Source organism: Coffea eugenioides, chromosome 11 (assembly GCF_003713205.1).
Source record: "Coffea eugenioides isolate CCC68of chromosome 11, Ceug_1.0, whole genome shotgun sequence".
NCBI classification, from domain to species: Eukaryota; Viridiplantae; Streptophyta; class Magnoliopsida; order Gentianales; family Rubiaceae; genus Coffea; species Coffea eugenioides.
In genome coordinates, this window is record NC_040045.1 from 44009756 (window position 1) to 44025172 (window position 15417).

Sequence of the window (15417 nt, forward strand, 5' to 3'; positions counted from 1 at the left end):
TTTTCTTATTTTAATATGTAATTTTTTTACTTTTAGTATTAATAAGTTTTAATTAAACAAAAGTAACATTTGTCAAATAATAAGTAAATTAAATTACTGAAAGGGTAAATTTCTATTTTTGACTAAAACTTATCTTTTAGGTATATACTTACTCGTTTTAATTAAAAACTTACTAAAGTTAATATTAATTATTTTAATATAATATTTAAAAAGTCACTAAAAAATTCGATTTGTCACTAAAGGTAATAGAAACCTGTAATAGTAGGTTTCCCTAACATCGTTACCATAACTACTAGTGTTTTGACCCGTGCTATGCACGGGTTATATTTCAAATCAAAATAATATTTTATATATTTATATATTGTGTTACAAAATAATAAATATATATAATAAAATTTTTAAAGAAATGCATGCTTAATATCTTGAAAAAAATTGTAATTTATAATGATTTACATGATAAAAGAATTGTTAACGCATTTAAGGAGAGAGTTAGGTTGGGTGGTAAGGTGAGAAGAGTTTTCTAAAAAAAAGTCAATTTATCAATATCCAACAAAACATATTACTATGTTATACCCATATATCAAAACTTGTAATACAAAAAAATAAATTATAACCAATTTATTTTCTTCCATTTTTAGAAAAAAAAAAAGATCTTTCTCCTATCTTGTGCCCCTAAATTTGTTGAATGTATTTCGATTAACATTTTTCATAAACTTTAACGTATATTTTAAAGAAAATTCTCCGTACTATGTGTTTTTAGTGTTCTTAAAATTATTAAAAATCACTATCATTTCTCTCTTTTCTTATACGCCAGTTAGTCATCAGATGCCTCCTACGACTTTTATACCTTCTACCATGGTACCACCCTTTCTATTATTATTATTTTTTTGTCATCTCTGTCATATCCCTGCAATCCCTGTAATCCATATTTCTTCTTCAACCTTTCCTGCTACTTTTTAACACCTCACCATTTTCTTCCCTCGCTCCTCCCCCTATACCTAACATATAAATTCATATTCCTACGATTCAATATATTTAACTTTACCTATCATAATAAAAATATAAAATTAAAAATTAATTACAATGGTTGCAATTATTAGTATCTAAAAATGGAAACGAAAAACTGACAATATCTATAATATCCTCAAGTACTACAATCAATTCATATATATATATATATATATATATATTTTAACATAGCAAATACATATTTATATATGAAGACAGTAATAAGAATACATAAAATAACTAATGATATCAAAAGTTATCATTAGTGTTTGGGTTTTACACTCTTATTCAAATCTAATGTTAAATTACAAATTAAGTAGTATTTTAAGGTTGAATGTTCTACATCTTTCTCTTAAACTATAATATTACTTTTTTAAAATTTTTTGGTAGAACTGGTGTTGTTATTATCATTATTTTTTATCAAAAATGAATATTTCAAAAGGCCAGTGGTACTTTGTTTTTTATTTAGTGATTTCATAATTTAGATTTCATGAATGGTACCATTCTTGATTTTTTAAATCCACGACATTATTTCCTTTTTGTTTTCTATTTAATTTTGCCCTTTTACTTAGGAATGCTAAGTTTAAAGAAAAAATATTATCATTTACTTTTTTACTTTTACTAAGTTTGGCAATATTTTATTTTTATTTACCCTCCCACTAATAAACTTCAAACCAAATTCCTATATAAGCGGAGCTACTACTTTTTTAAATTAGAAAGGCATGGGAGCCACTTCTTACTTAAGAAAATGTTATTTGCACTCAATTTTTTATTATTTGCAATTCCATCATTTATTTTATCATATAGTCTAATTATTGAAACTTATATGATCAAAATGATTATTGGAGTGTGAATAACAAAAATTGAGTGTAAATAATCTTACTTATTTAAATTAATAAGAAAGCATGAATGGATGTTATATTTGTTATCTTTTCTTATGGTCTTATGGAAGTTTTAATTGTTGTAAAATTATAAATAACACAAGGCAATCGAAAACGTGATGGGTTGAAGGTCAACACCCCCTTAACTTTATATTTAGCTGCACTTTACCCTTCAACTTTACATTTAGTTGTACATTTGTGATTTTTTTGAAACGTGATTGTAATTTGCAAAACTCATTTGTAGGGGTGGTTATAGGGTTAGTTTGGGGATAAATATTTTTTAATTATAAAAATGTAACATTGTATTAAAATAGCATACGAATAAGCATTTGTCTTTAATTATGGAGTAAAAAGGATTCACTACAACAAAAAAGGGATTTGGCAAGGAACAAAAGTTCTCGCCAAATGTTTTGACTTCCTCGCTAATGAATTTCAGCGAGGAAAATGCTTCCTCGCCAAGGTTGTCGCTAGATGCTCGTCGCTAAAAGTTATTAGCGAGAATGCTGCTGCCTTTCACACTGATGGAGCAAATCAATAGCAAGGGCAGACCTCCTCGCTAAAAGTTATTAGCGAGAATTCTGCTGCCTTTCCCACTAATGGAGCAAATCAATAGCAAGGGCAAACCTCCTCGCTAATTACTGGAATGCTATGGCGAGAAAAACTTTCCTCTCCACTAAAATAGAAAACTCCCCACAAAAAGCAGTGGTTCCTTGCAAATAGTCAAGGTGTTTTGTGAGGAAATTAGTGCGTCCTCACCAATAACATAGAATTGGCAAGGAACTTTTTGACAATTCTGCAATCCCCCATATATATACCAGTAAAACGTTTTTGGCCAGGAAAGTTTCCTCTCTAATGTTCCCCTCTAATGCTGTTGTGAACATTTCTTAATCCCATTTTAATATGCTAATCTTAATTCCTTGAGCCAATTATATATGGAGTGGTTTTGTTAGAAAATTTAGCTGCAAATAGCTTTTTTGTTTTTTTGGGGAGAAAAGCTTTTGGTTTATTTGTTGTCTCATCAAAATCTGAAACCATCAGTTTCTACCATTATTGACAGAGTAATACATGGTATATTTATAAATAGAGAAACAAACATGTTGTATAAATTGATACAGAGAAGCATATGATGCAGAACGGTACAGACATAATTGACGCCCTCAAAATCATTCTAGAATATCTAAAATGCTATTGACTTTTGGGATCCAAGCCGCCTCTTTCTCAGTCGCTCAGCCATGATAAATGCAAGTTCAAGTGATTGGGAAGCATTAAGCCTAGGATCACAGTGTGTGTGGTAGCGCGAGCTTAGTTCATCAAAGGGTCACAGTACGCAATCCACCAATGCATTCTGTCACATTTTGGCCAGGCATCTGTAGATGGACTCCTCCCAGGGTGGCTGCCTTCCTGCTTATGGACATCAAAGAATGCTGTTACTTCCGCCCTGTAGCATCAAAAGGCAGAGTCTTTAGACCACAAGGAGCTTTGATGGTGTTTCAACATGAGAACCATCGAACCAAAGGAAATGGGCTTAACAATCGCAGTACAAGCCAGATGTGGAATCCAATTTAGTAATAGACCATTGATACGGTAGAAGCAAGCACCGTTGATATGGTCAATTGGAAGTCCAGCAGCAGTCATAAATCCAAGAGTCTCGTCTACATGGTGAGCTAGATCACGGTATCTATCACCTTGTTTGCTGTGCTCTGTGAAATCCAGGTTCAACTGTGTAACCCTCTACATAGCAGCATATCCTCCAGTTGCAAATGCCATCAACAGATTCAGAGTAGCTGAGCTGCACAAAAAGGGAAGATTAGATTAGATGGAGAAATTTACTGATTGCATATGAAAACAGGGGCTTGAACCAACTAGGAAAAGCAGAGAAGTTAACCTCAACCAACCAGGAAACAAGATGAAAATCATAGGTTGTTAGCTTAAACCTCAACCAATCGAAAACTACAATCTTTGATGTTAAGCACAAACCCACATAATTTACCTTCACAGAGTCTAGAGAATGGTTGGAACTCAATTTTCCTAAAATTGTGAGGAAAATAATGTAATCTTAGAAATCTGACACAAATAATGGTAATAAGAATGGACAAGAAGGATATGCAGACTCACAAAATGGCACCAAAATATAGATCTAACAGTATTTGAAGCAAATGGATGAAGTATTGAAGTTGCTCTGAGGTTTTCTTACAGCAATAAAACCTAAGCCCCTTCACATTTTGCAATTCTTGGGAGATAGACAGGAGGTGGGCCTTCATTTTTGAGCAATTCCTCAGAGGTCTCCTTCACGTTTAGCAATTCCCGCATCTGTTCTTCAATTTTTGGACTAAAAACCACCAATCTTGGCCTTTGAGAGAAGAACATATGAGTGCTCGATCAATTGAGAGAGATAAGTGAGGGCCGGCCTTTCTACGTATATATATAATAGTATTATCCCTCAGCTGTAATGAGCCTTCAAATTTTGCCGGAAGGACGTTGCGGGAAAAATAAAATTCTTGGAGGGAATAAAGCGCGCGTGTCCTAAATTCTGAAACATTTATGATGGTTTAAGTGTTGTAGTTAAAAGTTTCTAAGAATTGGAGAATTGGAGTATATTATATAGAATGAATATTGAGTGTTAGAAGTATATAAAAATTGAAAGAGATCATGTATGAGAAAATGAAACTAATCAAAATATTCTCAATATATAGCAAATCAAATTAACTGAGTTTGATAAATTTGCATTTAATTTTCAAATAGAGGTTTGTTGTATGATATGTAATTGCCATTTCTTGAAATTATTCCTCACTCTTATATTTTTGCTAAACTTCAAAGAACTTAACTACGCATAAAATAGCATGAGAGGAATGCCTGCAAGTGTGCTAGTCAATAAATATTTATATTATATTTGTGCTAATACATGTCCATATGCATAATTCAAAAATTCTTATGTATTTCATATATGAGTATTCTTTTCAAGTAACTGTATAAAACACTTATAAATGTTAATAATTAGATGATTTAATTTAATTGTTCTAAAGTTTTAAATACGAGGATAAAGAATAAAATTGATATGGATGTACTATAATCTATGAAATTATAGTAAATTACTTGTAATTCCAGTTCCTCAACTTTTAAATCTATTTATATTGTGACTTTGAACTATGTGTTATTTTGCTAAACTCATATTTCTATGATGAACTTTTGATCATAATTTATAAAAAAGAATTTCGTGTAACAAGCGCTTTATGTTGCCTATCCATTTTTTTGAATTGTTATAAAAGTATGTAATTCTTTTATTAAGAAAAAAAAGTCTTCTGTAATAGGCTTAACCTCTCCTCAATTAAAAAATTGATTGAGATAATGTACTTTAGAAGTTTAATTGAGTATTAATAAGGGATAATTGCAGAAACCTCCCCTGAGGTTTCTAACATTTGCACTGACCTCCCCTGTGGTTTGAAAAATTACATTGACCTCCCCTGAGGTTACTAATCCTTTGCAAATTCAGTCCAAACGATTAAAATATTGTTTTAGGGAGTGAAATTAGAATTTTTTACCAAATTTGTCATTTGTACTACATGTCCAATGAATGACAAAATACTACAAATTAATTAACAATTAATAAACTTTAAGGAATATAGTTTATAGGCAAATACGCATTACCTATTTAAAGTACCGACTCTTTATGGGTATTTTACTTACAAACATTTAATTTAATACAAATATTTACGCTCAAATACATATTTGTATTTACTTTCAAATATTTAATTTTTGTTAAATACAAAAACTACCAATCTCTCTTCCGTAAAAATATTAATATAATACTTTTTCAATTTTAGTTACAAACATTTATGTATTTAACATAAATTAAATGATTCAAAATAAAATACCCATAAAGAGCCAATACTTTACTCATGTAATGGATGAAAGCCATAAAGAATTAATACTTTATGGGCCATTTCTTTTTAAAAAAATATATTTAATTTATATTAAATAAATAACCTACCGATTTCCTTTTTGCAAGAATATTACTGTAACACTTTTTTGAATTTTACTTACAAACATTGATATATTTATCATAAATTAAATGTTTGAAAGTAAAATATCTGTAAAAAGCCGGTACTTTAAATGAATAATACGTGTTTGCCTATAAAGAGCCGGTAACTATTTAAAGTACCGGCTCTTTAAGGGTATTTTACTTTTAAATATTTAATTTAATACAAATATTTATGCTCAAATACAGATTTGTATTTACTTTCAAATATTTAATTTTTGTTAAATATAAAACCTACCAATCTCTCTTCCGTAAAAATATTAATATAACACTTTTTCAATTTTAGTTACAAACATTTATGTATTTAACATAAATTAAATGATTCAGAATAAAATGCACATAAAGAGCGAATACTTTACTCGTGTAATAGATGAAAGCCATAAAAAATTAATACTTTATGAGCCATTTTTTTAAAAAAAATTAATTTATATTAAATAAATAACCTATCGATTTCCTTTTTGCAAGAATATTATTATAACAATTTTTGAATTTTACTTACAAATATTGATATATTTATCATAAATTAAATATTTGAAAGTAAAATACCCGTAAAGAGGTGGTACTTTAAATGAGTAATGCGTGTTTGCCCGTAAATTATACTTTTTAAAGTTTATTAATTGTTAATTGATTTATAGTACTTTGTCGTTCATTGGATATGTAGCACAAATGGCAAATCTTGCACAAAATTCTAATTTCACTCTCTAAAATAATATTTTAATCGTTTGGACTAAATTTGCAAATGATTAGTAACCTCAAGGGAGGTCAGTGTAATTTTTCAAACCACAAGGGAGGTCAGTGCAAATGTCAGAAACCTCGGGGGAGGTTTTTGTAATTATCCCTATTAATAATTGTAAACCACTCCATTTTTATTATTCTAATGCCAACATAACAAATGTGACTTTGAACTATATGTGTTATTTTGCTAAACTCATATTTCTATGATGAAATTTTAATTGTAGTTTATAAAAAGAATTTCATGTAACAAGTGCTTCACAATGCCTATCCATTTATTCTTGAATTGTTACAAAAGTATGTAATGCATTAATTAATAAAAAAGTCTTGTGTAATAGGTTTAATCTCTCATCAATTACAAAATTGATCGAAATAATGTACTTTGGAAGTTTCATTGAGTATTAATAATTGTAAACCGCTCCATTTTTATTATTCTAATACAAACTTAACAAATGTGACTTTAAACTATATGTGTTATTTTGCTAAACTCATATTTCTATGATGAAATTTTAATCGTAGTTTATAAAAAAGAATTTTGTGTAACAAGTGCTTCACAATGCCTATCCATTTATTCTTGAATTGTTACAAAAGTATGTAATTCATTTATTAAGAAAAAAGTCTAGTGTAATGGGTTTAATCTCTAGTCAAATACAAAATTGATTGAAATAATGTACTTTGGAAGTTTCATTGAGTATTAATAATTGTAAACTGCTCCATTTTTATTATTCTAATACCAACATATCAAATGTGACTTTAAATTATATGTGTTATTCTTCTAAACTCATATTTTTATGATGACATTTTAATCATAGTTTATAAAAAGAATTTCGTGTAACAAGCGCTTCACAGTGCCTATCAATTGATTCTTGAATTGTTACGAAAGTATGTAATTTATTTATTAAGAAAAAAGTCTTGTGTAATAGGCTTAATCTCTCCTTAATTACAAAATTGATTGAAATAAAGTACTTTAGAAGTTTCATTGAGTATTAATCATTGTAACCAACTCCATTTTTATTGTTTTGAGACCAAAATAATAAATGTGACTTTGACCTATATTCCAATTTTGTCAAATACCAATGCATATATAGATTAATTAATTTTTCAATATTATTTGTAATATCATTTCCCCTTGTTTCCATGTTAAGTGACAAGATTCTAAAGTACTCCCTCAATCTTAATATTAGAGTCATTTTTTGGGAATCCAAATTTATATGGAGATATGATAATCATTATGTTTAGATGAGGTGGCATTGATGAATTACATATCTATCCTTTGAATTCAAAATATTGTTTTAATAGAAGTGTATCAAAATTTAAAAAAAAAAACTTTTTCAAATGGCAAAATTAAAAAGTATGTATTTAATTTGAAATAGCGACTCTTATTTTGGAACATCAATAAAGTAAAAATATGATAACAACTACAGACAAAGGAAGTACATAACAACTGTTTCATGAAATTTGAAGTTCTTTGACAGAGTTGTGAAAGATAATGAGCCATGTATAACACTTTTTCCATGCCTGCATTGTTTGGCTGGTAGATATAAAATTCAAAACCCATAAATATGCTTGATTTAAAGTATTTGGTCTATATGATTCTCCAAGTTCCAAAAATCTTGGGCAATTGTATTACATATTGTTAGACTTTCCCACTTTCATTACACGGATTAATAAAAAATAATAAAATGCAAAATTGAAACTAAAAAAGCAATAAGCATAAACTAGGATGGAAAAAGGGACGTGTGACATTTAATCATAATTCAGCACCTATGCATGACCAAAAGTTGAAGTCATTACTTCAAAAATACATGAACAGCAATTGTGCCTTTCCAAAATAACCACCGTTTAAAACAAACTTGAGCTTCCAAAAGGTCTTGTCACCTATTACATCCCAAACAAGCCACCTAAACATTTTAAACACTTTCACGGTGCCTTCCAGATTGCAACCTATTTCCAAATTCGCAATGTTAACCTGCACCAGAAAAATCACATATTAACAAGCCAAATTCAAGCAAAAAATTAAATGCAAGCATTTTTAGAATTGAATTACAGGACTTTTGTCAAGAAGACAAATTGCCACATAGAGCAAGGAAAACACATACCATTACTCCTTTTAAACAAAAATAAGCCTAGCTTCAAAAATATTTTATCATCTACCACATCCAAAACTAGCCAAACTACAACAACAATTCAAGCTCAAGTGGCTCCTTCTAGATTGCACAGCCTATTTCCATCCAAAATCTCCAAAATAAACCTGCAAAACAAAAATTTAATGTAAGAGATTTTCCACATAATGAAATTTTTTACTAAAACCATTGTGCCTCAACTGCATTTCTCAGCACTAAAACTTCCCATGTATTTGGCTACCCATATATTGCTTTCCAAAATCACATATAACTTGCATCACATCCATTCATCATTTTGTCATAGTGTATTACTAGAAATAACAGAGAACTGACTCTATGCATTCATATTAATTGAGATTCGTACTAACATCATCACACAGAAGCACAAATTGGTGACATCACCAATAAATTGTTTGAAAGAATGATGATACAACGATGGAAAGTCATTATTATTGCTGAAAGATGTCATGCATGCTCATGCACTTGTCCACCTACCAAGCTGCATGCATACATGCAGGAGTTTTTTTTTTTTTTGGGGGTGGGGGGCGAGGGGTGTTTGGATTTTGGGGCTTTGGATTGTGAGAAGAGAAGCTACATCTGCAACTAGTCATGGAAACGGCTGACAGAAACACAAGCTGTAAAAACTGGAGAGTTCCAAAGAAGTTGTTGGAAACACGGCTAGAAACAGAGGAAAAACAGAGCAGCGATATCACTTCAAGAAAGCAGTGCTATTATGGCACCATACCAATTCCTCACCCAGCTCAGTGGTGAAACAGCTAAAGAAATGTTCTAATTAAGTCGAGAGAGAGAGAGAAAAAAGAAGTCCTGTTTTTCACACAAGATAATGCTAATTAAAATGCCACAACTGATTCATTGAAAGGACTAGCAGCATTTGTCCATTGCTCTAACACTGAAGACGTTGAAGCTGTTGGCTCCCCCATTTGATCAATTACACTCCCTATCTTTTAAAGAGTGAACATGGAATCATGGCCAAGAAAACTCAGCAAGATTGCTCTGGGATTAACTTGGCATCAATCTATTACTATAAAATTCAAGACCCTCATGGACATTGATTATTGTAAGAAAGCCTTTTACGTTCCCCTTCTGTCGCTTCCCCAACCAACCGCCCATTCAGAGGAGAAAGAGCGGAAGCAGTGGCGGCGCCGGACAAGGTGGTGACTATTCGTACTAGGAAGTTCATGACCAATCGTCTTCTTTCCAGAAAACAATTCGTCATTGATGTTCTGCATCCTCGAAGGCCTAATGTTTCCAAGGCTGAGTTGAAGGAGAAATTGGCTAGGATGTATGATGTCAAGGACCCAAATGCCATCTTTGTTTTCAAGTCCAGGACGCATTTCGGAGGTGGCAAATCAACCAGGTTTGGATAGATGTATGGTTCTGTAGAGAATGCTAAGAAATCCTGAGAGTTCTAGGCCTTGTCAAATTTTTATAGAGAAAAACAAAAATGTTTTTGCAGCAGAGTTATTTTCTCATTTGTTACTTTGAATTGTGTCTTTGTTCCTTTGAAACTAAGCCTTGAGATTAATGTCGTTGTGTAAAGTACTGATAGTCAAATTCGTCATGCCTTCTGCATCTAAGTTCAGCCAACTTGAAGGACCACAAACATACACAGATTGACAAAAGATCCTATAATCAACAAGGTATGCACCAGAACAAATGCAATTTCAATCCAAATACTGGTTGGCAATGAATTACTGGGTGAATGTAATCAACTAGAAAATCTACATATCTTCTCATTTTTCATGTTCCGATTAGTGCTATTCAATACTCATTTTAGTAGTGCGCTATTCTAAATCTTGAAGATATCATTGGATGTTACTAGTAAAACAAAACTACTATTACTCAAAATGACATCTCTGAGGACTGGAATTTTTTATTTCTATGCTTTCAGTAGTTGAAGAATAATGGCCTTTACTAACGATAAGGCCAAACCTATAAATTGTCCAAAAGGACAATAGCTAATGATACGAAAGTATTGTTATCTTCTATGATATAGCAGACCATAATTTAACCACTTATCAACAAAAGCATACCATGTTAAAGACACAACTCCTATACAAGTTAAGAAGGATTAGGGATATAAAATCATACAAGCAAAAAAAGGTTACAAAGGTAATGAACATGGTTCTACCATAAAGAAGCACAAAACAAGAATCCTGACTTGTTGAACATGCCAAATGTGTTAAAAGAAGTGAATAACTCAAATATTATAAACATGAACACGGAGGATGATAGGTAGCAAAGAAAACTCAATCAGATTCGCATGGTAGCAATCGATTATTAAATTCAAGAGGACCACATAGACACAATTAGTAACCGCAATAAAAATAACAAGTAAAGTTTTACATATCTAGCCTTGATCTTAAAATAGAAGAAGAAAAAGCGCACCTGATTACAAATTGTTAGAGAGAGAATTCGGAGAAATTAAAAGGGAAAGAGAATGAAATCAACGAACTTGGTGGCATTTATCTTCCCGCATCTGCACTTTACTCTTCTGTTTCTTCTTTTTCTTTTCCTTTTTCAAAGGCCTCTTAACTCTTAAAACTACAACGTTTGGTTGTATTTTTATTTTAGCAAGAATAGAACCACTTCTTGCTATTGGTCAAGTACAGATCGGCGAGAACCTGTCCTCACCAAGTGCGGTACATCAGCGTGGAACTGCATGAATTCTCACGAGTACCAAAAAGCCTTGGCGCCACTATGACTACAATTTGGAGGGAAGCTTCCCGCCTTTCTTTTTGGCAAGGATGTTAAGCGAGGAAAGTCATAGTGCTAGCAAAAGTCAAGCTGTCTCCAACATTTGGTGAGGATATGCTCTGTTCCTCGTCATCCACACATTAATAGCGTTGACTTGTCTGCTCCTCGTAAAAAATTTTGTAGCTAATTCCCTTCTTTGTTGTAGTGATTTAAAGTATAAATAACAAAGTATAAACAGTTTATGAAGTAGATAGTGGAAATGTTTTAAATTTTAAATTTGATTGGTGATAGGGTTAGTTATAACCCACTTTATGTATTAAAATAAATACAAAAATCTAGAAAAAAGAATGAGAAGTTTAGAAGCCATTTAGAGGGTCTCTGATAAAAACCCCTTCCTCAATACATATAGATATAGATAGGCACTACAGCACTGTCCATGAAAAAAAATGTGGCAACTGAAAAACAAAGTAAAAATAACTGAAAATAGAGTCAATAATGATAATGTTTGCTAATAGTAGCCATATATACTCCTAACCAATATATCGTCAATATAAAGATGATCTATATTGCTTCAAGAATCTTGGGAGCCACGCGAATCTTGAGGCATCGAAGGACTTTCAAAGCCATGCGAGGAGAGTTTGTCCAAGTCAAGGTAAGGATCCACAGAATTTGTATTACCATAATCAGTGAAGTCCATCGGTAAATCCAAATTATCTTGTACAAGCTCGTAAATCCAAGCTGGATTGACAGGAGGTATTGGAAGGAACGAAGATGGATGCATAAAACTGCTGATAGGTTTGGCCCCGTGATGATAGTAGTGCGGTGGAAAATTACTGATGTATTTGGCAATGTCTGGGTTTGTTGCAGGTTCGATGGATAGTGGTTGAATGCCCGCAAGCATTGGAAATTGCTCTGATGGCGGATATTGATAAAAAGATTCCAAATGAGGATAGGTGTAGTTAGCTTGGTAAGTGTAAGGGCAGCCACTTTGTTCATTGCTACCGGGAGGAGGATCAAATAAACTGCCCTTTTCTTCTCCAAGTTCATCATCAGGATTTCCATCATTGCTTTGATTAAATGAACCAGGATTTTCATCATTCCTTTGCCGAGCTTTGAAAGATTTGTGATTCTTTTTATAAATCTTGCACAGGACATAATCATCAAGCTACAAGAATAACACGTTAGATCCAAAGAATAAACAATAGTATCAATGAAGAACAATTACGTACGACATATATATATAACATTAGAAAAGGAAGGTTAATAAGTACTTACTCAAGGAAAAGATTAAGAATTATGTAAATGTTACCTACCCTCATGTCATTTGCACTCTTGCTTTTATGATGTCCTAAAACCCTGTATTCGTGCATAATCCAACTTGTCTTCACACCTTTGGGAGGTCTGCCTTCATAAAAAACCAATGTCTTCCTAACACCAACAGTGACACCATTGCAGTGGATATTCTTGTCTGCCCCAGTGGCCTTCCAATAACCGGTACCGGCAGCCCGATTTGGGCGACTACCGTTCAAATACTTTTTATCCCTCGGTGTGAAAAAGAACCATTGATTATCGCCCATGCTTGGATATCTCCCTAAAATAGAGAAGATAAAACAAGAAAGATTTTTAAAAAAGAAAATTGCGGTAGAAAATCTTCCTATCATACACAATTGGTAGCATAAAAAGGTCCACATGGAAGAGAAATCTGTATTTTTCTTAGTGTGGTATACAAGTAAAGTGCATGATCACTCTCGCAAAACAAAAAAAAAAAAAAAATCAGGTAATTAAGTGTGTAACTGTCAGGGATAAAATTTCAAACACCTAAAAGAAAAAAGGAAAAATCTTCACTTTTCTTGTCAGTGAAATAATTTAGAAGACAACATCTAAAACTAAACGTGAATGTAGTAAGCTCTTAACACGGTCAGAAACCTCAGAAGCAAACAAGGATTGTGACCTAAAGTGGAAAAGAGAAAGGGATTAAGATATATAGTAAAGCACGTAAATAGACTAAAAAGGGGACTAAATAAATCTGCCGGAGAACTAATGGTCCACAACTTCCCTAGTACTCTCTCGGGTATAATAACAAAATAGTAATGCATGTTTGCAAGAATTCAAAACTTTGATAGGAGGGAATTAAACGCATGTATTTATTTATTGAACAGGAATAGTAGTTAATGCGAATACAACGTCGCTAGACCAGATACAGCAGCAAACATGCCAGTGATAAACAAGGCCTACGAACAAGTAAAGTTGGACACATGTATAAATAAGCACTAATAATTATCCACTGTAAAAACTTAATTAAAACAGAAACCCTAAAACCCTTAAAGTAAAACCCCTAAAACCCCATGCCAGATATCATCACAAAAGTAAGTGCATGTCAATCGAATGAACTTCGATTTAGACCAACCTGATGCATGCATAACAATCAGGGTTATGGCGAAATCAATTATATAGTAAAAAAGCGTACTTGAGGAAAAATAGAAAAATTATTAAAAAAGAACGAAAAAGAAAAACCTGATATTGTATCAGGGTTCTGGCGATAAAGATTAACTTCTCTAATCTGATTCCTGGGTAAAAGCTCGCCCAGAATCTTTTTCTTCAGGTAACAAACAATGAGTTCACTATCCATCGGACAGAAGCGATACCCCGGTGGAAAAGTATCAAAGTAGTCCTTGTCACGATCTATAGCGTCGTTGTTGTAAGCATCATCATCGTCCTTGACGACATTGTGGTTTTTGTTACCATTGTCCACGAGTCTTGAATCACTAGGGCTGGACAATGTCGTGCTAGTGTTGTTCAGTCCAGACAAGACATTTTCATGGTCTTTCCTCAGATGATGGGCGCAGGCATGGGCACCGGGACTGGTAATAACGTTAACAGCAGTCGACGTATCGGCTGAGGCCTCTATTTGCGGGAAGCTTTCGTGGCCAGATGCCATGATTTCTCAAGACTCTTTTGATCAGAGAAGTGTGGGGCGATAGTCAGGGAAGAAGGGTTGTATTTGGAAACAAAAAGGGTTTACGAATTTTGGTTAATGACGTGCGCAGGGTATACATATCAATTTTGCCTCATTCTAATCAAGTTTTACATTTATAAACTCCTAAATACCCCACACGCGATTTATCGCAAGTATACGAATCGTGAGCGAGTATAGGGTATTAAGGGTCGATCCCACAAGGAAGATTGCAATTACCGGTACTACTAAAGCTTCTCTATTATTTAGACTATCAATGAATTATAACAAATTAAACCTACTGAAATTATACAAAATAACAAATGAAAGCTCCTTGGGTTGTGGTATCCCTAACTACTCATGCAAGTGCTATATTTGGATCATTGAATACTACATCTAGGCTAATTATGGTGTAATTTCCTTATGCATTTGAATCCTACTTTCGTAGTGAATCAATTATACTCATAACTAATCCATACCTATTTTCATGGTTATGAAATTAGCTACAAGTTCATTTCTTCAATGAAATTACATGAAATGAATCACTAAAAACCACATAAGTGCACCTCTACTTTCGTGAGTGTACTCCCTATGTTTAGCACTTCTTGAACTAGTGTTAAATTTCAATTTTCATTGCAGAAACAACACCTTAGATAATCACAATTAATGGTACCAGATTAATCATGATTTCAAGAGCTAAAGTGCTAAATAACTTGCTCAAATCATAGCAGTCAAATAACCAAATAATAAACACTAACAATTATAGAAAGTTCAACCAAACCCAAGGCTTAAACTTTAGATACACATATTAAACACAAAATCCAGAACTTGTATATTAACTAAACTTGGAATCAAGTACAAAAGATAAAGAGTTTGGAAGGAATACAACCCTTGTCACATGAGCTTTCTTCCTTGCCTTCTTCATCCTTCATCTTCATCCTAATCTAGATAATAAACAAGAATGGA

General features: G+C 32.4%; 1 protein-coding gene and 1 long non-coding RNA gene across 3 annotated transcripts; both read right to left on the minus strand.

The window, feature by feature from the left end:
• Window positions 1–8308: 8308 nt before the first annotated feature.
• On the minus strand, window positions 8309–11532 carry LOC113754182. Of its 2 annotated transcripts, none has more exons than XR_003465141.1 (3): window positions 11257–11532; window positions 8757–8908; window positions 8309–8626 (listed from the first exon to the last, which is right to left on the minus strand). It is a non-coding gene; the product is annotated as an uncharacterized LOC113754182 (long non-coding RNA). The 2 variants fall into 2 exon arrangements; XR_003465142.1 differs by lacking the exon at window positions 11257–11532 and adding an exon at window positions 11190–11227.
• Window positions 11533–12069: 537 nt separating this feature from the next.
• LOC113752665 (NAC transcription factor 25-like) lies at window positions 12070–14436 on the minus strand. The gene is made up of 3 exons (XM_027296751.1): window positions 14013–14436; window positions 12812–13089; window positions 12070–12663 (listed from the first exon to the last, which is right to left on the minus strand). The coding sequence occupies exons 1-3, from the start codon at window positions 14434–14436 to the stop codon at window positions 12070–12072; spliced, it is 1296 nt and encodes a 431-aa protein (XP_027152552.1).
• Between the last annotated feature and the right edge of the window lie 981 nt (window positions 14437–15417).